The following is a 24,199-nucleotide window of genomic DNA, read 5'->3' as shown; positions in this document are numbered from 1 at the left end:
GTCGATTCACAAGCACATTTAGGGAGAAAAATCGAACAAATGACATTTAAATTTGGCGTACATATGGATACTCTCAACCATTTGAGTTACAATTTTTTTGTCGAAGATGATCGTTGTGACATAAATAAAATGTTCCTACTTTCCTCCATACCAATTTAGCAAGAACGAAAGCACGATGAAATTGGAGGGCCCATATATATGGCTGATTGCTTCCGAAAAATGGAGGTCCATTCTCCGTTGTGGGTGCTGCCAAGAAAAATTCTTTGTATAAAGATACGTCGAGTTGGCGTTGTTTCTCTTCTTTGCAAAGCAATGCACTTGCAGACAGACACGAGTGGAGAAAAAGGTACCCCTAAATTAAACAAAGATACTTTCTGCTGTAAAGCTGCTTTTGTATATGGTGGTGGCCTGGAAGGAGCCTGCTGTGTCTTTGTCCTCGCCTCAAGTCACCATTTACCGACACACAAACAAGTAGTTAACGTTGTATTAACTTATTAATTAATTAACGTTGATCGGTCGTTATTTATTCTTATGTTGTTTTTTAATTAAAATCAGTTCATAAATTAATTAAAGGGTTGAACCTTGAACCGTTGGCATCTCTCCATTCATGTCCCGCCCCCTTAGACTATCTCCAACTGAAGGATCAGAGAGTAAAAAATAGTCCGAAAACCGTCTCCAACCGAGGGCTAGGCCAAAGTGTTCTTGGGCCCCACTAGACAAAAAAGGGCCAAAGGACCAATCGACTGGTCCAATCCGGCCAACCAATCAGCCCCGAGTCAGGCTGAATTTTTCATTATTAATACATTTTCTGTTGGATATATCCGACAATATTGTCCTCTTTAGTGTTGGATATATCCTAGTATTGTCCTTTTTTTGGGCCAAATTTTTTTTTTAAATTCCCCTTTTTCTTCTATAAATATCTAAGTCATTCCTACACAATTTTTCACATAATTTTCACCATTTTTAAATTTAAGTTGTTGTAGTTTTTAAATTTACATAACAAATTATGTTTGACCCTATGGCCTTTTAGCATTCGGTTGGAAACGGTTTTTTTTCACATGACTAAAACGAGCCATTTGACTCTCGGTTGGAGATGAAAACAAATATGGTTATGTATTATTTGTTAAAATATTAATATATTAGAGAGACAGAGAGCTAAAACGAGCTTTCTAACCTTCGTCGGGTTGGAGATGGTCTTACAAAACTCGGGTCCAGCCAGCCACCCCAAATCCCTGCACTGGAATTCTCAATTTGCAACTGAGGCCCTCCAAAATGAATTATTTACTCTTTAGTCTCTGTAAAGTACGAAGCTTTATAGAGTGGGCCTCACCACTGACAAACGGCTACTCTCTAGACACTCCCACCCTGTAGTCTGAACCGAAGTTCACATGTCAATTTATCTCCATTTCCCATTTCATTTTTTCGCGATATATTTACAACTGTCACTTTCTATTTTTGTTCCATGCCATGTCAGCACGAGTTTTGGTCATGTTTCCAGTGAATTTAATAAGGTCGTCGTCGGAGCGGATTATGATTATGCCCCCTTAACGGTTTATAACCCGCGTGGAACAATCATCACTCTCTAATATGCACTATTGCACTTGCTGGATAAATTTTTCAGTATGTCAAAAATACGAATGAAAAATGATATGTTATATAAATTTTCATATGTTTTTCAAATTGTACATTGATATGTTCTTCCAATTGTACAGTAACATGTGACATTTTATCATGTGTTTTGAACACATTGAAAAATCTTTCCACTAGCTAGTTGCCTCCGTCACTCCACATTTCCCTGCATCATGATTAGGAGAAAATTTAGTATTTGATTTGATAGCAGCTTAAGTGTTTGTGCAATCAGACGTACAAAAATTAGGTGTCCTATAGTTTGGTATCATCCATATCCACCCATAGTTTCATCCCATTTAAAAAACGTTGCATGCGGTTATTTTCATACAAGAATTTGTTCATGTGTAAGGCACCTCTCACAAGTGTGAGATCGATATCAATGTGGGTGTGGGACCATTGTGGGTCGAATCAAACCCTATTATAGAAGTCCATATTTATTTATGAGAGCTATTCCACAAATGATCATAAGTGATAGATTGTAATAAACGGCTAGCTTAAATATTTTAATTAAATTCAATGATTTTTTTCGGATAGCCTAATTGTTAGAAGGTAATTAATTACTTTGGTGATTTAGAACATTTTTCATCATCCCGCTACGTTTTGAACTCAAACCCTACTCCCTCTTTTTAATATAAATTAGCATAGAATTTCGACCCTAATGTAGAAGTTAATATAAATTAGCATAGAATTGTAATATAAAAGTAAAAATAAACAACTAAATTGCACTGTTCCCATGGACAAAAGCATGGAGTCCAACAAAATATCGCGACAAATTGAATTGGAGGGATTTGAGACACAGTTCCATATGGGTCCCCACACCAACTTCTCTTTTGCCATTTTTCTATATTCCCAAGGTCCTTGCTTGCTGAGCCCCTCTACCTTTTCTCCATCACTGTTGAAGCTTTCACACTTCCTTTCTCTCCCTTCACCTCCATTGTCTCTCTCAGCTTTCTCCACAACCCCTCACTTGGTTTCCGCAGCAGAAAGAACGATAAAGGTAATCCCTCTGAACTCCGACTCTGTAATTTTCTGCTGGAAATGTTCTATTTGATTTTGGTGCTTCTGCTGCTCTGCAACTCTCATTCCCTGGTGGATTCCTTGAACGAGGAAGGCTACGCCCTTTTGTCGTTCAAGCAGTCCATTGCGGAAGACCCAGAAGGGTCTCTGAGCAACTGGAACTCCTCTGATTCCAACCCCTGCACATGGAATGGGATTACATGCAACGACCAAAGGGTTGTCTCTCTCAGCATTCCAAAGAAGAAACTTTCTGGGTTTCTTCCTTCCGCCATGGGAGCCCTCTCCGAGCTCCGCCACGTCAATTTAAGGAACAATAAGTTGTACGGAAGCTTGCCCCTTGAGCTTTTCCAAGCTCTGGGGCTCCAAAGTTTGGTGCTTTATGGAAATTCCTTATCTGGGTCTGTCCCAAATGTGATTGGTAAGCTCAAATACCTTCAATCCCTAGATTTATCAGAAAATTTGTTTAATGGTTCGTTGCCCACGTCGATTATACAATGCAAGAGGCTCAGAACCATCGATCTTAGTCAGAATAATTTCACTGGCTTTCTACCAGAAGGGTTTGGAAGTGGTTTTGTTTCTTTAGAAAAACTTGATCTTTCTTTCAATAAATTCAATGGCTCGATTCCAAGTGATATGGGAAATCTGTCTAGCTTGCAAGGCACTGTTGATTTGTCTCATAATCTGTTTTCTGGTGCAATCCCGGCTAGCCTTGGAAATCTTCCCGAGAAGGTTTACATTGATCTTACATATAACAATTTGAGTGGTCCAATACCGCAAACCGGTGCTCTGATGAACAGAGGACCAACTGCTTTTATTGGGAATCCTGGTCTTTGTGGCACCCCATTGAAGAACCCGTGTTCTTCCGAAGTTTCCGGTGCTAGTCCGCCTTCCTCGATTCCGTTTCTGCCGGATAACTCCCCCCCACAGGATTCTGACGATAATGGTGGAAAGAGTGGGAAAGCAAGAGGGTTGAGTAAAACAGCTGTAATTGCAATTATAGTGAGTGATGTAATTGGCATTTGCCTTGTTGGGCTGCTTTTCTCGTATTGTTATTCGAGGTTTTGGGCTCGTAGTAAGGTTAAGGATGAAAATGGTTTTGGCAAGGGAGGTAAGGGAAAGAAGGAGTGCTTGTGCTTCAGAAGAGATGAATCAGAGACATTATCGGAGAATATGGAGCAGTTCGATCTAGTGGCATTGGATACACACGTGGCATTTGATCTGGACGAGCTTCTTAAGGCGTCTGCTTTTGTTCTTGGAAAAAGTGGAATTGGAATTGTTTACAAAGTTGTGCTTGAAGAAGGAATCACCCTGGCAGTGAGAAGATTGGGCGAAGGGGGTTCCCAGAGATTCAAGGAATTTCAGACGGAAGTTGAAGCAATTGGAAAGCTAAGGCATCCTAACGTTGTTACTCTGAAGGCATATTACTGGTCTGTTGATGAAAAGCTGCTCATATATGACTATATTCCTAATGGCAGCCTTGCCACCGCCCTTCATGGTAAGCTTACCATTTTTCCTCGTCTAATTTTGGTATTCATACTCTTGTTAGTGGTTGTTATATTCTCTTATTAATGGTAGGTGTATTTAACTCAGATTTGCGAATAAAATTATAGGTGTGGTGTTTTTGTTGATTTGATTGTTTTGTTATGTCATTAGGGAAGCCAGGGCTGGTATCATTTACACCGCTATCATGGTCTGTTCGGTTGAATATCATGAAGGGAATTGCAAAAGGCTTGGTCTATCTGCATGAGTTTAGCCCCAAGAAATATGTCCATGGAGATTTGAAGCCAAATAACATACTGCTTGGACAAAACATGGAACCCCGCATTTCTGATTTTGGACTTGGACGCCTTGCAAATATCGCTGGAGGGTCCCCGACTCTACAATCCAATCGAATCCCCACAGAAAAATCACAAGAAAGGCAACAAAAGAGTGCAGCGCCATCTGAAGTTTCTGTGGTTAGTTCATCCAGCAATTTGGGATCTTGTTATCAGGCTCCAGAATCTCTGAAAGTGGTTAAACCATCACAGAAGTGGGATGTGTATTCGTATGGAGTAATCTTACTCGAAATGATTACCGGAAGATTGCCAATAGTCCAAGTGGGTTCCTCAGAAATGGACCTGGTTCAATGGATTCAGCTCAACATTGAAGAGAAGAAGCCTCTTTTAGATGTTTTAGATCCAAATTTGATGCACGACGTGGATAAGGAAGAAGAGATTATAGCGGTTTTGAAGATTGCAATGGCTTGTGTTCACAGCAGCCCTGAAAGGAGACCGATAATGAGGCATATTTCCGATGCTTTGGACAGGTTGGCCACATCTGCTGTCTGAGATATGATTGCGGCAAATTCAATCCACTTGTGAAGCTTGATGTTTGTTTAGTTCAATCTTAGTGATCGTGCATTTGTGTATTTGGCGTAGGCATTCCAACAGTAAGATTTCTGCCTTCCTTACTGTCATTTGATAGAGCTAGGTTGAGGTAGTTCTGCTGAAAGAGCATTGTTAACTGGATATATGTGAAGGATGATATCTTCATGCTCTTATTGCAGACCTTTTGTATCTTGTTGTCCTCGTAGGTTAATGAAGTTGTTGATTTGTTTCTTGTTCTTTACCCTCTATCTCCCAGATAATCTTTTAACCATTGAACGAAACGGGTTTGCCTTCCCCCTCTAGGATATGAACGATAATCGCCATTGAATTTAGACTTTTAAGCCAAAAAGATCCCTGAGATTGGCATAACTCATCACTTTGGTTCTAAGATTTAAAATCAATAGAAGTCGTCTCTGAGATTGTCCACCGTCAATCATTTTGGTCATTTCGTGATAAACATCAGTTAAATTGAGAATATTTTTGTAAATCAACCGCTCCACTTGAACCAGTGGTTTCTCTAATTTAACGAAAAATGTTCACATAAGGACCAAAATGATTGACTATAGACAATCTCATAAACCACTTCTATTGATTTTAAATTCCAGGAACCAAAGCGATGAGTTATGATAATCTTAGGTACCATTTTAACAAAAAAGCCTTGAACTTATACTTGTTATGTTAGCAACAAATGCTGGCTAAGCTACATTGTTAGAGTGAATGTGTTTACCTGTGCACCTAAGCTGGAATCTCGTTTATCGCAGCTTAGACTAGTTTAAGGTAGAATATAAACTATCTTTTGTTAGCAACTGGCTGGAAAGTGTTTTTAACTGTATATTTTCATGATTTCATCACGTTAAACAGTAGGATTAAGACAGTTGACTAACTATGTACCTACCATTTAGCGCGAACACAGGGGGAGTGGATTCCACCAAACTATTTAATCAAGAATCAGACAGTAAGATTCCAGCTGTCCTTTGATCTGTTTAGTAATTAATCTGCGTGGTCTGTTCTATTCACTTAAAGCAGAGTTTCTTTGTCCGAATGTATTTGGTCTAACTTGTCCAATTTGGACAAGGAATGTCTGCCCTTCCACTTACGGTGTCCTTCCATGCCCTCCTATTTGTATGGTCACGGTTAAGTCACGTCAACATTTTACATTAGTATTCATTTTTGTCTTATTATCTCGATAAAAAATAATATAAAATATTGACGTGGCTTAATCGTAACCACATAAAACAGGAGGGCACGAGAAGTGGGAGGGCAGACAATCCTTGTCCGTCCAATTTTGCATTATGTCACTGACCTTTCAGTGGCCTTGTGGATTCTGATTTTCTTCCTCACTAGTCACTGCAGTAAACAAACACGAGAACGTCTCCCGTTTATGTGTCGGTGGGGTCGCGATATCGTAAGTGTAACTGGATATTTTTCACGTAATGCGAGAGTCGGGAATGAAGGAATAAATAACAAGGCACACCTCTCCTTGCTCTGCACTCCCTCTGCTTCTTCATCGCAATCTCCGGCGACATTTCTCTCGTGCAGAATGCTCGAGTTATTCACATTCGGGTTAGCCCGGGGCCAATCTATCAGAGCGTCATACCCCTCCAAGCTCACCACTAGACAAGAAAATGCAATTATCATATGTTACAAGCAGGATGGCACAATTGTTAAAAGAAAGAAAACGCAGAGATATGTGAGTTTGGCCAGTTGGCATGTCTTGAACCAAGTTGGAATTCTGTCGCAACAAGCATCGCTAATTGTTGACAAAATGCATGTCATGACATGCCTTGCATTCTGTCGACAATTCACGAGGCTTGTTATGGCGTGCCACTAGGAGGGTTTAGCATGTCTGAAAGCTTGATGCATTTCGAGCCATTAAATTTGACTCACTACTTAGCTTTTACATCTGCTACTATATACTGGAAGCAGTAGTGAGTAGACATTGTAACATGGAAGACAGAAAGTGTGCTTCCATTACCAATCGCCCAGTGTTGTGTTTGCTTATCTACTTATGCTGCTACAAAACACCACAACGACAAGGGATGGTCTCTGTGATCCTGACAGCATTGGTTGGATTCTGCAACCCAAGCTTGCTACAAATTAAGGGTCCGAAAATTCAGGTCAGAATTCACCGGAAATCGGACGCGGGAGATCGGATTCATCAGCCGGTTCGACAAACTTACAACGAATTAAAAAACATGCCCTCTAAGATAAAAGACATGAAACTTTCAGATAATAAGATTCTCTACTTCTTACTTGCTCTTCCACCACCCCATGAAATTTATTAAGAGAACACAAAACGTACTGCTAGAATAGCGGACCTTATTGTCATGTGATGAGAAAGATACGAATAGGATATTACACTCTTGGTAGGACTTGTACCCAAGAATCTAAGGAAGAAAACAAGAGATTGATATACGGCCACGTGGGTTTGTAATCCGTAACTTGGTTACACCAAGTAGCTATGTTATAGTATCATACAATAATTTTTCGAGTTCGCTACTTTACTAATTGCTGACAAAATGCTGAAGGTGAATAAACTAATCCTCCATCATGCGTCCTCAAACAAAAAATAACAAAAGGGGTCACCTGTGTATTAACTTTTAAGAATTTAAGTTCTTCCTGTGTGGAGTGCTTCTCTGCACCCGGAAATCGTAAAGAACTTGATCAGGCCGTGCACTGATAAACATGATGAAAGCCTTTCAAGCTGGTTGTGAAATAAAGCTTACTCCCGTAACAAGTTGAAGGGATTAAGTTTTATGGTTTTGGTAATTATTTGGAGTCGTGCTGACAAAGAAATTCGATTATACATGGATAGACCTGCTCCACTGCCTGTAGTTCAAACGAATATAGCTATAAACAAGTTGCGGTGCAAACAAATATATCAATAGAAACGTCACACTATTGTACCATAAGAGAGGGAGAGAGAGAGACGGAGAAGAAAACTTCGTACCAATTTGCCTCCGACCAAATCATAATGAGCGTAGTGTGGACCACCGGGTTCTCCAAATAGTTTATATGTAACCAGGTGCTGTGGAATCAGCTTCACAGTTTCTGGTTCACCAAAGTATCATGAGCACGAATCAAAGAAAATTTAGAGAGAACATAAGCCGTCCATGATATGAATTTACCTTCTACGGCTTCAGGTGGGCAAATTAGATCCTGGTCTCCGGCAATTGCCAAAATAGGGACACTACTTTTGTTTAAATGGTCCTTATACAAAAAGGTACCGCTCCTGTCACGTAGTCCACCCTCCCGAAAAGCTGTTGTTAACTGCAATAGAAGTTTTGCGGGTACGGTGCCTGCCATGTGTAAAAAGCACAGAATCACTAATGGTTGACTTGTTGATGAATCAGTAAGAGACATACATGGCTCTAACAACTTCTTTTTAAATAACCCATCATGGTTGACTTCGAATTTCTCAAATGGAATTGACAAAGTATATCGTGTCAGTAGGAATATGCTTACAAAAGTTATTCAAAACGAGCTTTTTCAACAACTCTGGATGCATCATGTCCTCTGCTGAAATCAAGTTATTAAGCCAAGAGAAAACATAAGGAGGACCATTTGAGAGAGGATAAGTTGCTGCCAGTAGTGTTCCTAAGGGAATAGCTGGCACATTGAGAGCCTCGGCGGGATCAGCCTGCATGACAAGTTCCTTGACATTAGTTCCTTAACAAAGTTTAAGCTACACTAACACACATTCATTGTACTTAATTTAGAGATGATCTACCGCAACTCTGCATCCACTTACAAGGGGTATGAGCAATTTGAGAATTGACTTTGAAGATGTGTAATCAAGTGACGACGCTAATGTTACAACAGCTGCCAATTGGGACTCTCTTCCTTCAGAACCTTAAAGGTGAAATAATGAAGCTACCAGATCAGATTCATATACTGGAGCATTTCTCACAACGTATTACAAAATGAAAATAGTACCAAAGCATATCAAGGAACCAGATCTGGAAGCATTCAATCAATGCTAAATGCTATCAGTATTTAAGCAAGTTCTTAAGAGAAATTTTCATGTAATTGAATAACACTCAACCGGACTCAATTGTATTGGGGAAAGAAAATAACATATTAAAACACTGCGTGAGGGGTAGGAAAACAGCACGTAAACCAGTATGCAACCAATCAAGTATCAACAATGATACATAGAGCAGCGAATTCCACCCAAAAGGCAAATAAAGAAAAAGAAATGCATGGGGGAAAAAGGGATTCTCACCGCATCGTGAAAGCATTGAGTAAAGCAAAATACCACCCATTGAGTGTCCAATGGCTAACAATTTCCCATCCTTTGGCTTACTCTCTGCCATTATATATTCCATCTGTAAAGATAACATTTGAAGACCATAAATTCATCATGTAAAAGGAAGGATAATCACTTGATTCAATATAATAGAGAAGATACTATGTGTAATCAAAATGGATGCTTCTTCTAAAGACTAAATTCAAAAAGGGCAATCATATGAAAGCCTTCCATCAAGATAAATTGTCACCTCACCGCAGCAGGTACATCCTCTTCCAAGTAATGGTCAAAGTCCCAATCATATTTCACCATCAATTCAAGTTGTTTCTGGAAATCTTCCAGCGTGGAATTAAAACGCTCTTGCAAGTCAAACAATGGAGGCGAAACTGATCGCTGACCTTCTTCAATGATATTTACAAGCCTTTGACTGAGGTCCTTGATCTGGCTAGCAATAGCTGAGTTTTGTCTCGTCTCTAACAGGCCTGAAATCTTATAGCTTATCTCATTAACACGCTCAGATAATGCAGAACCAGCGAACAGTTTTGAAATTTGGTCAAGCAACTTAGCAGACATGATCTTCGATTGACCTTCACTGAGAAAGCCAGAAAATCTTTCTGACAGCTGCGTAAAAGTTTCTGTCGACTTTGTCACTGATTTTGATTCATCCCCTACAGTTATTATATTTGTAACGTCTCCACTGAAAGCTGAAATCACTCCTTGAGCAGGAACCTCAGATGCTGAGGCACCGGACTGCTTTTCTGCAGAAAATGATCCATTAGTGGCACTCTTAGAAGCTGAATTATCATGTTTTTCTTCTCGAGCAGGAGTCTCAGGTGCCGAGGCAACAGGAAAACCATTTGACTGCTTTCCTGCAGGAAAAGCTGCATCAGTTGCACTCTCAGAAACAGCTTCCATCTCTTTAGATATTTCATGGGCAGATTGCTGAATTTCCTTGCGATCTGATTCTTGCACGCTCAATCCAGCACCACGAACTTCGAGAACCCATGTCTCGAATCCTTGCCTAGACATGTAACGCGCAAACGAAGACTGCAGATATGCCACATTCATCAGCAATCACAAATAAACAAACTCGTAAAATGCACACGTTGACACTGAAAACTCACTCCTTATGGTATTCTTTCTCAAAAATTATGAACAAAGCCGCAAAAATTATGAATAAAGCCGTAAATTTGGGATTTTTTACAACTTTTCTCTATCATCTGGCTATAAATTAACAATATTTTAACGAGAAAAATGATTTTTTTAATAGATATATTAATTAAACGATTAATTGAGCATTACTAACAATTATATCATGCAAATGTTACCTCAGGAGAGAGATCATATCCAATGGCGTTGGTCCCCACGCCTGATAACAGCAGCAATGGATGTTTCCTCTGAGGCGCCTGTTTCAGTCAACACTCAACTTTAGTTTCTCGTAAATTATAAGTATTAATTCCTAAAAATTGTTCCATTTAAATCAAAAAAATTAAAATTGAACAGAAATTAATTCCTTTTCAAAAATTAGATTCAGTACCTTGGGGCACGGGTGGTATCGCCAGAGCGCGAGCTTCCAATCGGAGTTCGGCACGGACACGTAGTGGAGTTCATCGGCCGTGCATATCGGCGGCTTCTCCGGAAGCTTGACGACGGCGGCCTCTCCGGCGCCGGTGGAGAAGGTTCTGAGCCGGAACGACGTCGTCCAGCACGAGGTCGACAGCGAGAGGACTCGACGCGCCGCGGAGGCGCGCGAGCCGAGGAGGGTGGGGCAGAGGGACCGAATCGTGGATAACGACGGCGGTGACGTGGATGATGATGGCGATGATAACGATGATGCGTGATGATTCAGGAGAAGCGCGCAGCGAATGTCGTACTGGATTGCCGCCATCTGAAGCTTGGTCTTTTGGATGCTACAGTTTGAGCATGTCGCGGTGGAAGCGGCTGAGACGGTGGAGTCGGGCGTTGAATCTGAATCTGAGTCTCTTGCGACACCTAAGGATTCAGGGACAGGTGTGTACAGACGGTTCGGCTTCCTCCTGTACAACTTTTTATTTTGTTTTATTTATTTTTTTAGTTTGTGGAATATTAATTTAGATTCAAACTTGGACAAGTGGACTGGATAATAATCAACTGAAGTCGTAGTAATAGCCGCGCCACGTTCGCTCCGGCGGGTACACTCGTTAGGTGGGCTGGCCTAGCGCCTAGGAGTCTAATGGGTTAGGCAGACTAGGCGGGGCCATTTCTAATTGAAAGATGGTCAAAAGGCTCTCTTTAGCTTCTTACAAGAAATTTTATTTTATAATTTTAATAAATAATTTCGAGTTATATTTTATATCATCTCCAACTGAGGGGGTCAAAAGATTATAGGTCAAATATAATTTATTATTTTAATTAAATTGACTAGCATATGGGCACACGTGTGTGAGAAAATTTTTTATTTTTGTTTTTTAAATAGGAGAGAGGAAGAGAGTGATAGAGAATGTGGGAGTGGGAAGTTTTTTTTTTTTTTTTTTTTTTTAAAGTTAGTGATATGTTAGGATTACATGTAAGTGAGGCTTTGAAAAAAAAAAACAAAAATTGGTTGTTGAAATTACATTTATGCCCCATATTTCTTATTCATGTTCTGTTTTAATTAGAGGGTTAAACTGGTAATTTCATAGGGTTTTGGTTGACAATGAGTGTTTTATTAATTATTAGAGATTAATATGGTTACTTAATTAAAATAAGGATTTCATACATATTTTGAGTGTCACTTGTCGCCAAATGAATAAGCTTCCGGATTTCTTATATAATCTCAATAATTTTTTGGATAGGATTTCAGGCTGATTTGATATTGCTGTGCTCTGAAAAAAAAATAAAAAAATTCTGATGTGCTATAAAAATAAGCTCATTTTTGCTGCTTCACATTTCAGCCTTTTTTCATCCAAAACTATGAAAATAAGTTGTTTTTAAGTGTTTATCAAACACCCTTTTTTAGCTCAACTTTTTTTTATATCCACTTTTTATAAAAGTACCTCAGTACCAAACCAGTACTTCGAGTGACACGTGTCGCTAACGTAAGTAACTCTCCAAATTTCTTATCTTTATGTAATCTCAATAATTTTTCGGATATGATTTAGAGTGACACTAGTCGATATATAATTTGTTGTGCAAATTTCATATAGGATTCTATGTGGCACTTTTTATCTTCAACTTCCAATGTTAATAAATTGGCTAGATATTGGGGTAGAATTCACACACTTCCAAACACCTTCACTTGTTTGAGAACTACCCTTGATATTATCTTCTGAGACCCATCTATAAGCCCTACAAAGAACTTCATCTTCTTTTCGGGTCTAAGCTCTTCTTTTCATTGCAGATGTGGTCATTTGAAGATTATTGAAAAAATTAAATAGAAGATTATTGGAAGATGTAAGAGAATAGAATGTGAAGAATTGAAAGAAAATGAGGTAAGATAGTATGAAATGGTGAAAAGTATGTGAAAATGGTGTAGGAATGGCTTTAGGTATTTATAGGAAAAAAAATTAGATTTTTTTTTTAAATTCCTCAAAAAAAAAAAAATCAAATTCCAACAGTAACCTAATGCCAAGTAGTCGTTAGCATTCAAATGGGTTGAGTTGGATGACTGGCAAAATGTCAAGCTTGACATTCTGGTGGTGGAGGGTTGGCAAAATGTCAAGCTTGATATTTTGACCTAGAGGGCTAGGCTATAGGGCTGACGGGTTGGCTGCTCTTGGGCAGCCCTTTGGCTGGTTCTCCCATTTTTTGCCGGGTGGGGACCACGAGTCTTTTGGCCAATCCCTCAGTTGAAGAAGGTTTTCATGTCAAAACGGGCTATTATTAGCCCTATGACCCTTTGGCCGGGTCAATTGGAGATGGCATTAGGTGAGCTACACGAGCTCTTAGACAGGTTAGGCAGACTCCTAAATAAGTTTTCGACGACCTTTCTTAATTTTGACACGCCTAGTAATTAATTGGAGTGATGATCAGCCACCTATAGCTTAGGTGGGGACCTGAGCAACGCTAGGCAAGAATTTTTAAAACAGTGTTTTAGACAGGAATATCGATGTTTAGGTGTAATGGATCTTGACTGTATAGTTTTTAGGGCCAAGAAGTAAGTCTTAGATTTTGGGCCTCGCCCCATTCGTCTAACGACGGCCCAAACACTCCTTTCTTCCTTTCTCTCGCGTGTTGCCGAACCAGCAAAAGCAGAACGTGAGCCTCCAACACCTGAAGGCTGAAGCCGCCGTCTGTCTGCCAAACCAGAGCCAGTTCTTCCACCATGTCTAGCGGAGATGGTCGAGGAGGAGGGCGTGGGGTTGGAGTGAAGGGAGTGTTCATAGGAGCAGGCTGCAACAGAATCGTCAACAACTGTTCGTGGGGTGCTTGTGATTTAGTCGCTTTCGGTGCCCAAAACGCCGTTGCTATCTTCAATCCCGAGGTCCTCTCTCTCTCTCTCTCTCTCTGTACCTCCTTTATGAACTCAGTTTTCTATTGAAACTAATTTTCTTTTCGTTTTTTACAAAAATGGCTGCAGACTGCTCAAATTTGGACTACGCTTCCAGGTCACAAGGCTGCTGTGAATTGCACGCAGTGGCTCCCAAGCAACAAGTTTGCATTCAGAGGTACTTTTGGGACTTCTCAGAAACAAGTGAAGAAAAAAAAAGAAGAGTATTTTTAGTGTTTTCTGAATTCAACTTTACATTTTTTAAGTTGTTATTTGGGTTGCTGACAAGATTTTGCGGATTTCCACAGCAAAAAAGTTGGACCGGCATTATTTGCTCTCTGGAGATGCTGCTGGTGAAATTATTTTGTGGGAGTACTCTGTTCTTGAAGGAAAGGTATAATCTTGTCGTTACCGGTGTTCATGTTATCGCAATTCTTATTGTTTTTTGTTGGTGTTTTCTTAAAGTTTCCTTCACAACTTATCAGTACAGTAGGTTGCATTGAATTGCCGAACGAACGTAGCGAATAGCTAGTTAAAACTGTGTGAGAAGTTGTAGTTTTAGGTCCTATCATTTATTTCCTAGCTAGTTGGAGGGTTCGTTACTTATTTCAGTTTTTGGAAGACTTGTCTCTGAGTGACGAGTATATTTGAAAGAATTGTTTTCTGTTGAAATGTGTTATCTTCATGGATTCTCTTTGCTTTTCCTTTACAGTGGAGGTATGTGCAACAACTACCTCAGTTACACAAGAAGGGTGTCACATGCATAACTGGAATTATGGTTTCTCAAACTGAGGCAGTCTTTGCCTCTACGTCTTCCGATAGTATGGTTTATATATGGGAGGTTGTGTTTCCATCAACTAGTGGAGGTGAGCCCAAAGTTCAATGGACTAAATCAAATTGTTTTACTTTCATAAGTTTTATAGATTTAATATGTAAGTTGATTTGCTTTAGTTCTGCACATTTGATTCTACTGACAAAGTCAAAGAAGGGGTACAAGACAATTCATGAAGTGACAACACCATTCCTCCAAACTCTTCCCTAAATCGATCTACTTAGGTTCATGTTATGGATTTGAAACAAACATTATAAAAAGTTTTGAACATCTCTCGAGCACGAAAATATCATGTTTTTGTAATGAAGACAGAGCCAAAAGTTCTCCCTTCACATCAAATGAAAGAATTTCAAAATCAATTGGAAACATGACTTTTCTGAGTTATTCTAGGTGTCTGTGAACTGTTGCATCTGGATTCTCTCTCTGTTGGTACAAAACCCATGGTAGCGCTTTCATTATCAGAGTTGCCTGGAAGTACTGGGCACTTAGTCCTGGCAATGGGAGGACTGGATAACAAAATTCACCTTTACAGCGGGGAGAGGAGAGGAAAGGTATGTTGCATTATATTAATCAATATTACTGTCTGATTTTTTTAGACATTTTTGTGCCTTAAATATGTTTTGAATTCTTTTCATATGTACATGTAGTTTGTTCGAGGGTGCGAGTTGAAAGGGCATACAGATTGGATCAGAAGTCTGGATTTCGCATTACCTACGTGCACCAATGGTGAGGCAAGCAACGTACTACTTGTTAGTTCATCTCAAGACAGAGGCATACGCATATGGAAGATGGCTTTAAAGGAGTCTTTGGACAGCAACCAGAGTGCTTACCGGAAAGAAAAAGTAAGCTTAGCATCTTATATTGAAGGCCCTGTACTTATAGCTGGCACGACGTCATATCAGATATCATTGGAATCTCTTCTAATTGGACATGAAGATTGGGTGTATTCAGTGGAGTGGCAACCCCCGTCAAATGCATCTTCTGAAGGGATTGCCTACTGTCAACCCCAAAGCATCTTATCTGCATCTATGGACAAGACAATGATGATATGGAAACCCGAAAAGACGTCTGGTATCTGGATGAATGTTGTTACTGTTGGAGAACTCAGTCATTGTGCTCTAGGGTTTTATGGTGGCCACTGGAGCCCTAATGGAGATTCAATATTAGCACATGGATATGGTGGATCTTTCCATCTCTGGAAAAATGTCGGCACTGAGTATGAAAATTGGCAACCACAAAAGGTTCCATCTGGGCATTTTGCAGCAATAGCAGATATTGCATGGGGAAGATCTGGTCAATACTTGCTGTCAGTCAGTCATGATCAGACAACTCGAATTTTTGCTCCTTGGAAAAATGAGGCATCTCCTAGAGACGAGGAGTCTTGGCATGAAATTGCTCGGCCTCAAGTTCATGGTCATGATATTAACTGTGTGGCCATCATCCAAGGAAAGGGGAACCATCGATTTGTCAGCGGAGCTGATGAGAAAGTTGCCAGAGTGTTTGAAGCTCCATTGTCTTTCTTGAAGACATTGGATCATGCCATTTCACAAACATCTGACTTTTCAGATGATTCCCAAGTAGGTGTTCAGATTTTGGGTGCAAATATGTCTGCTCTTGGGCTATCACAGAAACCTATTTATGTTCATGGTAACTCTCTCTCTCTCCTTTCTTTCTTTTGTAATTTGAATGTGGTTTTAATTGCAAGTATCGTTCTCCTTTTTTTCTTTAATCAAGTTTTGTAAATTAGGAATAGTTTTTACGGGCTTAATTTATTTATTGATTCTGTTTCTTTTTGTCAGCTGAGCAGCATACCCCAGACAAGAATGTGAATGATGGCCTCGACACACTTGAAACCATTCCTGATGCTGTTCCAGTTGTGTTGACTGAACCTCCCATTGAAGATCAACTGGCATGGCATACACTATGGCCAGAGTCACACAAACTTTACGGTCATGGGAATGAGCTGTTTGCTCTGTGCAGTGATCATGATGGGAAGCTTGTTGCTTCTTCATGTAAGGTATGTGGAGTCATTGTACTTGCCGGGATAATTACTGAAACATGGGTAATCTTATAAAGTTCTTAGGCAAAACATTGCTCCGGAGAATGGAGCGCACTTTAGTGGTGGATAATTGAAGGAAATTATTTGATAGTCCTGAAAGAAGTGTAAATCATTTGAAAGTAAGGCATAACAAGAATAACTTGTTTCATAAGTTATCGTTTATTTGTTATACTAAACATGATTATGTTGCAGGCCCAATCAGCAGCGGTAGCAGAAATATGGCTATGGCAAATTGGTTCATGGAAAGCAGTTGGTCGCTTGCAGTCTCATACTTTGACAGTGACACAAATGGAATTCTCTCATGATGACAAATTCCTGTTGGCTGTATCAAGGGATCGCCAGTTCTCTGTATTTTCAATCGATAAAGCAGGTACTCTTTAGTTTAAGCCAATTGGTACTTTCACTGTTACCAGTGCCAATCAGCAGATTGTAAGACTTCCCGTGATACATAGTTCATCTGATGTCTCTGTTTAGGCACCGATGAAATTACTTACCAGCTCGTAGCAAAGCAGGAGGCACACAAAAGAATCATATGGGCATGCTCTTGGAATCCATACGGGTACGAATTTGCCACAGGCTCGAGGGACAAGACAGTGAAGATCTGGACTGTGGAAAATGAGTCTTCAGTGAAGCTGCTCGCGACTCTTCCCCAGTTCAGTAGTAGCGTCATGGCCCTATCTTGGGTCGGTCTTGATTGCAACAGCAACGAAGGGCTCCTCGCAGTTGGAATGGAAAACGGACTCATTGAACTGTGGAATCTATCTGTTAAAAGATCTGATGATGGAGTAGCAGGCGCAGTTGCTTCCCTTGTCGTACGGCTTGAGCCGTTGATGTGCCATGTCTCTGCTGTAAACCGTTTGGCATGGAGAAACTGCAAGAATGAAGATTCCGGTAGCTTACAGCTCGCTTCTTGCGGGGCAGATCAATGTGTGAGAGTGTTCCAGGTTAACATTAACTAACCATATTATCGTTTTACCTACATGTAAAATAATTTTTTGTAATGGCCAATATTAATTTACCAATTCTAACGAGCGAGTAATATTATTGAAACAGACAGATTTGTTGGCGCACTTTTTAATACAAGTTTCAACGAGTGAGTAAGTAGAACGAAAAATAATTTTGAAAATAGTGGGCCCCAGAATCCGCACTAAGTAGATATCAAATAAAGCTCTTCTGGTGGGAGCCATTGCAAATCGGATCGAATCCAATTCGAATTCCAAAAACAAAACTATTCCTCGTGTATGAATGTGACATGAAATGATGAAGAATTGATGGCGCCGATTTCTTCTGTCAGGGCTTTCTTTGTCTTTCGCAAAGCCAGAGATATGAGATCATATAAATAAATAAATAATAATTCGTTAATTGAATAGTATGCCCCATCTGCCAATCTAGGGATCAAAATACGACATTTCACATATTCTTCATGTTGAACATTGAATGTTGAAATTGTCAAATTTCATGGTCCGTCCCTCTTTCTATTTGGACTTGTTTGATATCCGCTGCAAATTGCGTTATTCTAATCTAAACTACGAGTAGAGAGAGAATTTGGATGCAAGCATGGTTGAACATGCTTTTTGCATGACTAACTTGCTTAACTCACTTTTGCTTCCGTTAGTTAGTATAGTAGTCGCAAACTGTTGCTTAAAACTTAAAAGTAATGAGCTACTTGTCTTCACTTAGACTGGAGTGAAAGCAAGAAGAGATATTTCAGTGTGCCGAAAACATAGTTCATTACGCTAGATGTAATAATACAATTTGATGAAAACTTAAAAAAAAAAATTCAACCAATTATATTATGACACTCAATGTATCGAGTCGTATTTTTGGTATACTAAAAAAATTCTCGAAAACAACTTTAACGTGCCACAAAATTGAAAAACTTTGAAACACGTGTAACTTAATTATAATCACAGTAGTACAACTATCTGTGAAATCTCTCTCACATCCCAAAACCAAAACAGAAACCTTGTACTATCGCCGGCCATTTAATTACTGGGTTAAATAAAACAAGAAGAATCTAAAACGCTGTGTGTGACTGGTTTAATCACATGAAAATCAGTGAGCAGCCGAATACGATGCACTTTTTGCTACGGGTCAACTTTGATCTGATGAGGTTAGATGATTGTGGTTGGTCGACATTATTTTTTTATTTGTTTGTTTGTTAAGTTTTCAAATTTTGACAAGATCAAGATGTCGTTGTCGATTGATGTTACTCAATTCCAATTCCACACAAGATTTGTGTCCCCATCCACGCAGATGCCATTACTAAGTTTAAAGGCAAAGCTACACTATTTGCTTTGGTGGGGATATATCCAAATTATAATCCAGAGTTTTTATTATAGAGAGGTAAGAATTCATCCAACGAACCACTCCTTTTTTTGATCCGTTAGAGTTAGAAATTAGAGTGGTGGGGACTAGTGCTTTTTGATAATAAAAAAACGTTTCTGAATATATTTAACACAAAACCACTTAAAAACGTTTTTAGTTTGTGGAGGATGATTAGCAACATTTGGATGGAGAAACGGCCCGGACTCCTGCGGGGGTTAATAACAGGGAATCTTGAGCAATGGGCAAAAAACCCGATCCGAGAATATTTCGTGAGCGAAGGGCAATGCCAAGTCGCAATCGACTCGAGGAAGAAGTTGCGGTTAAATTCATGCCGGCAGTCAACATCAAGAAGCACTTGCCGTTATAATGAAAGCACTTATGAAAGCACTTATGAGCAGAAATGTTTCCTTGAAAAACAATCGCAAACCGACCAAAGTGACTGCTTGTTCTTCTCCCTCTCCCTCTCATCACGAAACTGCAATTACAGCGGCTGCTTCTGCAGACAAATTTGCAATTGCGTGGCAAAGCATGTATATGCCATTCTCATCCCATATCCACTAGGCAAAACAATATTAAAAGAAAACTACATGTTACTTACAAAACATTTATTCAGAAACTGATCTGCACAAGCACACAATACCATGTTTGGTTGAGTTTTCCAGCTTTTACAGTATAAAATTATAATCCCAGACACCACCTTTTCATATTCCTATCCACTTCTCTTGGATGACGACTACGGCGGCGGCAATGGAGCAGCAACCATATAACCTTACAGGAACGAAGAAGACGAAGACGAAGGCGACGAGGACGACCAAAGTTTGCTTATTATCTATCACAAATACATACCACAACCAATTACCAATACCAAAGCAAAGACTCTAGAAACAGATATATAAGTTTTAAACATAAAAACCAAAGCTTCCCACCTTCCCAAAATTGTTTCCTTCTCCAGGCATTGTTCACTTCCCTCATCTCTGCTGCTTGATGTTGTCGGTGGGAAGCTGAGCAGAGACTTCCGGCAGCGTCATGGTTTGGTACTGAGAAGGCATTGAGGGCGCCAGAGGCTGTGTGTAGTATATCGGCGCATGAGAGGGATCAGTAGCATATTCATAGGCATAACTGGCATTGGCCCCAGAAGAAGGAACGGCCGATTGGGACGGATGGTGCATCTGGGTGGGGTAGCCGACATACTGCTGCTGATGCTGAGCAGATGGGACTTGAACTAGAGGCGGAGCTGCTGTGGTTGCCGTTCTGTACACCCCTGTTGGGGCACCCAGTTCGGGTTTGGCAATTTGGGGATTCCTCATCTGGTTGTAAGGCGCAGAAGAGGAGGACATGGCAGGGTTAGGAGGCGTTTGGGAGCGGGTCGAAGGGATAGGAGCGGCAGAATCGCTGATATTCGATTGCTGAACTGGCAAAGTGGTGTAAGGTTGTGGCTGCCTGGCAGGCATGTAATAAACTTGGTATTGCTGCTGCTGCTGCTGCTGCTGATCAAGCTGGGGATGATGATGGTGGTGCTGTTGCTGCTGGGGCGGATATACTGGGTAGTACGCTGGAATGGGGACCGAACCTGGGTGGTGCTGGATGTAATGTGTTCCAGCGTGTATAAATTGATGCGGCTGTTGTGCTTGTTGTGGGTGTTGTTGGTGTTGCTGCTGCTGCTGATGATCGAATTGCGATTGCAAAACGTACCCAGAATCGTGAACCTGTTGTTGCATCTGAATCCGAGAGTTTGGATCGGAAAGATTTAATTTCGGATCAACTAGGTTTGCCGGAAACCTGGCGTTTGCAGAGGGGATTTGAACTACTGGGTCTTGATAAATTACAGGTTTTGGGCGAGACATGGCATTTGATAAACTATTGTCACTGCAGAATTGAAATTATAACCCCCAATTAATCACTCGATCATCACCCCAAACAACAACTTAAAAGTAATTTAAACAGGCAGATAATTAAAAACAGAAGTTCTAATTCTAAACGATTAATCAAGCCAATTATCGTGAAAAATAAGGCATACCTTGAAACAGAATCTGGGGAGGGCAAATCAAGAACGCCACTAGATTTAGGCTGCTGAGACTGAGGAGGCAGAGTCTGTGGCTGAAGCTGAGGCTGAGGAGGCGTCGGTTTCCGATACCCAACTGGTGCGCCGTGATCGGATCGCTCATCGTCCGAAACTACGCGATTCAAGTAATCGGTGGCCGTGCTCAGCGGCGCGGCGGATGCCACGATGGTAGTGGGAATCAGAGGAGGCGATGAAAGGACCGCGAAGCCACCATCGTCTTGCTTCTGCCCAACAGGGCCAACACCACCACCAACAGTCATCCGAGCGAACTGCTCTTCTATCCCCATCTTCTGATCCTGCACTCTAATCCGATCTCCACCTCCGCCGCCGATACCATCTTCCACGTGGACCCGAATCGGCGGCAAGTTCGCAAGCGATGGCGACGATGACGTGGACCCAAACGAAGAGGAGTTCTCCAGCATCGGCGAATCGGGGACGGAGTGAACGTCCTGCCCGTTCCCACCGCCACCACCTCCGCCCTGTTTGGCATTCTTGCCATTCGCAGGAACTGAAGCCTCGACGTCTCTCGAACCGGAGTCCAAATTATTGGCAGCCCCGCCTGAAATCGAATCGTCGTCGAGACCCAGCAAGCAATTGACAGAGGCGGAGTCGGAGAAGCCCCGATTTAGCATATCGGACTCGCCATTGAGCGCGTTCAGGAACCAGTCCTCAGACTTATTGGCTGGAATATCGAGAATGGGCCCCATCGATTGCGACGACTCGGGCTTCAGGGGGAAGAGAAAGAGACGGAGGCGTGAGGGTTTGGACGAAGCGCCGCTGTGGTTGGCCGTGCGTTCGTACTCGTCGATCATGTTGTCGAGGTCCTCGTCGGTGGTGACGGAGATTAAGGAATCGAGGTCTTCGCTGGGGAGCTGGTACTTGAGGGTGAAGGGTCGGCCGCTGAGGAGAGTCTTGGAGAGGCGGTTGGAGAGTTCGGAGAGGGAGGTCTGGCGGTCGACGACGACGATTCGGGTGTCGCCACCGACGTAGCACAGCGACTTGTCGTGGGGGCGGGGGACGATGTGGCCGCCGTAGCTGCACATGAGGCGGAGCCTGTTGGTGGGGGGGATGGGATCGTCCCATGAGTCGGTGTTGCGGGAGCGAGGGGAGGAGTCTAGGGACTCCGGGTAGTTGAGGTGGTGGGGTTGCAGCGGCGGGCCCGCTGGTGGTGGGTCCATGGCGGCGGCAGAGTGGAGTGAGTGAGAGAGGATTGTGGGGGTTTTTTGGTGGGTGGTGGTGGTTTAGAATTTCAACTCTCTTCTTCTCCTTCTTTTGGGGGTGAGGGACGGAAGAATGGGGGGTGGATGCTCCTCATATAGTTACTCCACACCTCGACTGCTCTCCTCAAAGCTCTGGTTGTTTTTTATTTTTATATATATTATATATTTTTTATTTTTTTAAATATTAATTTAATAATTTGATTGGTAATTGTAGTAAAGGGGGGTTTTGGGTTAATTCTTTCGATTAATTATGTTAAGTAAAAATAAAATTGTGAATATTTTACTGGGAAGGGGGAAACAGGGAGGGAACTGTGGGGAAAAGGCCAAAGTTGGAAATGAAACTGTGGGTATATTTGGACCTGGTTTCTCTGCCCTCCAGTTCCCATACACTCCCACCCTTCCGATTTTATGCTGTCACGGACTCACGGTTAAGCCACGTCAACATTTTATATTGATTTTTTAATATATATAATAAGACAAAAAATAATAGTGATATAAAATGTTGACGTGGCTTAACCGTAACTACACAAATAAGAGGGGATGGGAATGTATGGGAACTAGGAGGGCAAAGAAGTCAGGTCCGGTATATTTTTGCTGATGGGTTGACACTTGGCAGCTAGTTTACTGATGGTATATTTTCGGTCATCAACTGACACTAAGATGCCATGCTCATTTTCTTATTTATTACCCTTAATTAAATTTAAATTTTAAAATTTGTACGGTAAATATACACAAATTTAAATTTAAGTAGAGTATAAGAAAAACTTTTGAATTTTTTATATGCATTATAACAAAAATTTATTGAAAATATATTTTGTAGAACAAGAAGATTATAGTTTGATGTTTTGGTATGTGAAAAACGAAAATTTAAAAAAAAAAATATAAAATAAAACATAAAATTAATGATTTAGGCGTCTCTGTACGCAACACAAACTTATGCCCTCGGGAAGGCGCAGAAGAAGCAATGGAGGCCCATGAAGTTTAGGGATTAGGGGTGTTTGAATAGTAACGGGTGAAAAAATTAAAAATTTTAGCTTTAGGGATTAGGGGCATTTGTTATAACTCACAGTTTTATGTCACATCCTAGTCTCGATTCCGCCGTATCATCATATTGTCCGTTTTGGGCTTACCATTCCCTCACAGATTTGTTTCTGGGAACTCACACGAGAACTTCCTAGTGGGTCACCCATCCTAGGATTGCTATCGCACGAACTTGCTTAACTTCAGAGTTCCGATGGAATCCGAAGCCAGTGAGTTCCCAAAAGGCCTTGTGCTATAGGGAGGGAAGCATGTACATATAAGGCACATTACATCCTCTCCATTGGTTAATGTGGGATCTCATATTTAGCTTTAGAAATATTTTGCGTAGCAATTGAGGAAAATATTGCAAGAACCTTGGATGTGGTCCTACCGTTTATTAGGTCCCAAAACTATTTTTTATTGATTTTTAAAGATGAAAAATAGAAAAAATATCTTTAAATTTAGGTTTTAAATCGTTGATTCCAAGTTTTAAAATATGAAATATAATAGATTTTGCACTGAAAAATATATTTTGAAAAACATAAATATGATAGTTTGTTATGGTAAGAGAAATAAAAAAAAAGTAACAAAAATAAATGAAAAATAAAAAAAATTGAAAATATGGTGATCGGTAAGAATGTAGTGACTTGTTCCATGTATAGTCGCTCCATTTTAGCGACAGTATTCTATAGAGATCGGTAAAATGTACCGTTCGTATCCTTTCCTACTTTTTTATTTTTTCCTCCTTTTTTCTTTTCCCATTAGTTTTCATTTTCTTCCACGTTACTTTATCTAGATTGAAATACCTTTAAATTTATATCCTTGTTTTTGAATATTTTGACATAAATTATAAGGAAATTTTCACCAAAATACATTTTGTAGAACATGAAAATAATAGTTTGGTGTTGTGGTATGGGAAAAACGAAAATTCAACAAAATTAAAAAACAAAATAATTTAAATTAATGGTTT

At 40.5% G+C, this 24,199-nt stretch overlaps 4 protein-coding genes across 6 annotated transcripts; 2 read left to right on the top strand and 2 right to left on the bottom strand.

Moving 5' to 3' along the window:
* The first annotated feature begins 2,467 nt into the window (after window positions 1–2,467).
* On the top strand, window positions 2,468–5,253 carry LOC103402663 (receptor protein kinase-like protein ZAR1). Its single transcript, XM_008341416.4, has 2 exons — window positions 2,468–4,141; window positions 4,300–5,253. The coding sequence occupies exons 1-2, from the start codon at window positions 2,668–2,670 to the stop codon at window positions 4,971–4,973; spliced, it is 2,148 nt and encodes a 715-aa protein (XP_008339638.1). The 5' UTR covers window positions 2,468–2,667; the 3' UTR covers window positions 4,974–5,253.
* A 2,147-nt stretch (window positions 5,254–7,400) lies between these two features.
* LOC103402664 (uncharacterized) lies at window positions 7,401–11,484 on the bottom strand. 2 transcript variants are annotated; one of them, XM_070815689.1, is made up of 9 exons: window positions 10,799–11,484; window positions 10,590–10,667; window positions 9,517–10,308; window positions 9,238–9,340; window positions 8,764–8,855; window positions 8,478–8,652; window positions 8,141–8,311; window positions 7,963–8,063; window positions 7,401–7,841 (listed from the first exon to the last, which is right to left on the bottom strand). In XM_070815689.1, exons 1-9 carry the CDS (start codon window positions 11,147–11,149, stop codon window positions 7,782–7,784), a joined length of 1,923 nt encoding a protein of 640 aa, XP_070671790.1. In that variant the 5' UTR covers window positions 11,150–11,484; the 3' UTR covers window positions 7,401–7,781. The 2 variants fall into 2 exon arrangements, with proteins under 2 accessions (XP_070671790.1, XP_008339639.1); XM_008341417.4 differs by having other exon boundaries at window positions 8,764–8,864; window positions 10,799–11,480.
* A 272-nt stretch (window positions 11,485–11,756) lies between these two features.
* On the top strand, window positions 11,757–17,655 carry LOC103402665 (elongator complex protein 2). The gene is made up of 9 exons (XM_008341418.4): window positions 11,757–13,702; window positions 13,799–13,886; window positions 14,017–14,102; window positions 14,421–14,574; window positions 14,931–15,091; window positions 15,188–16,187; window positions 16,340–16,557; window positions 16,792–16,969; window positions 17,074–17,655. The coding sequence occupies exons 1-9, from the start codon at window positions 13,544–13,546 to the stop codon at window positions 17,556–17,558; spliced, it is 2,529 nt and encodes an 842-aa protein (XP_008339640.3). The 5' UTR covers window positions 11,757–13,543; the 3' UTR covers window positions 17,559–17,655.
* A 1,862-nt stretch (window positions 17,656–19,517) lies between these two features.
* On the bottom strand, window positions 19,518–22,343 carry LOC103402666 (uncharacterized). 2 transcript variants are annotated; one of them, XM_017323655.3, is made up of 3 exons: window positions 20,945–22,337; window positions 19,854–20,793; window positions 19,518–19,756 (listed from the first exon to the last, which is right to left on the bottom strand). In XM_017323655.3, exons 1-2 carry the CDS (start codon window positions 22,165–22,167, stop codon window positions 19,896–19,898), a joined length of 2,121 nt encoding a protein of 706 aa, XP_017179144.1. In that variant the 5' UTR covers window positions 22,168–22,337; the 3' UTR covers window positions 19,518–19,756; window positions 19,854–19,895. The 2 variants fall into 2 exon arrangements, with proteins under 2 accessions (XP_017179144.1, XP_008339641.1); XM_008341419.4 differs by having other exon boundaries at window positions 19,518–20,793; window positions 20,945–22,343.
* Between the last annotated feature and the right edge of the window lie 1,856 nt (window positions 22,344–24,199).

Source organism: Malus domestica, chromosome 16, assembly GCF_042453785.1.
Source record: "Malus domestica chromosome 16, GDT2T_hap1".
Classification (NCBI taxonomy): Eukaryota; Viridiplantae; Streptophyta; class Magnoliopsida; order Rosales; family Rosaceae; genus Malus; species Malus domestica.
This window is presented reverse-complemented; position numbering and strand designations above follow the sequence as displayed.

What these genes read in the sequence shown, in the direction of transcription:
- LOC103402664 (XM_008341417.4), bottom strand. Translation starts at nt 11,149, where the DNA reads ATGGCGGCAATCCAGTACGACATTCGCTGCGCGCTTCTCCTGAATCAT. An exon ending in GATACCACCCGTGCCCCAAG is followed by an intron (nt 10,668 to 10,798) that starts GTACTGAATCTA and finishes TGACTGAAACAG; the next exon opens with GCGCCTCAGAGGAAACATCC. An exon ending in ATTTGGTCGGAGGCAAATTG is followed by an intron (nt 7,842 to 7,962) that starts GTACGAAGTTTT and finishes TTTGAACTACAG; the next exon opens with GCAGTGGAGCAGGTCTATCC.
- LOC103402665 (XM_008341418.4), top strand. Translation starts at nt 13,544, where the DNA reads ATGTCTAGCGGAGATGGTCGAGGAGGAGGGCGTGGGGTTGGAGTGAAG. An exon ending in ACTCTGTTCTTGAAGGAAAG is followed by an intron (nt 14,103 to 14,420) that starts GTATAATCTTGT and finishes TTTCCTTTACAG; the next exon opens with TGGAGGTATGTGCAACAACT. An exon ending in TTGTTGCTTCTTCATGTAAG is followed by an intron (nt 16,558 to 16,791) that starts GTATGTGGAGTC and finishes ATTATGTTGCAG; the next exon opens with GCCCAATCAGCAGCGGTAGC.
- LOC103402666 (XM_008341419.4), bottom strand. Translation starts at nt 22,167, where the DNA reads ATGGACCCACCACCAGCGGGCCCGCCGCTGCAACCCCACCACCTCAAC. An exon ending in TCCCCAGATTCTGTTTCAAG is followed by an intron (nt 20,794 to 20,944) that starts GTATGCCTTATT and finishes TCAATTCTGCAG; the next exon opens with TGACAATAGTTTATCAAATG.
- LOC103402663 (XM_008341416.4), top strand. Translation starts at nt 2,668, where the DNA reads ATGTTCTATTTGATTTTGGTGCTTCTGCTGCTCTGCAACTCTCATTCC. An exon ending in CCTTGCCACCGCCCTTCATG is followed by an intron (nt 4,142 to 4,299) that starts GTAAGCTTACCA and finishes TTATGTCATTAG; the next exon opens with GGAAGCCAGGGCTGGTATCA.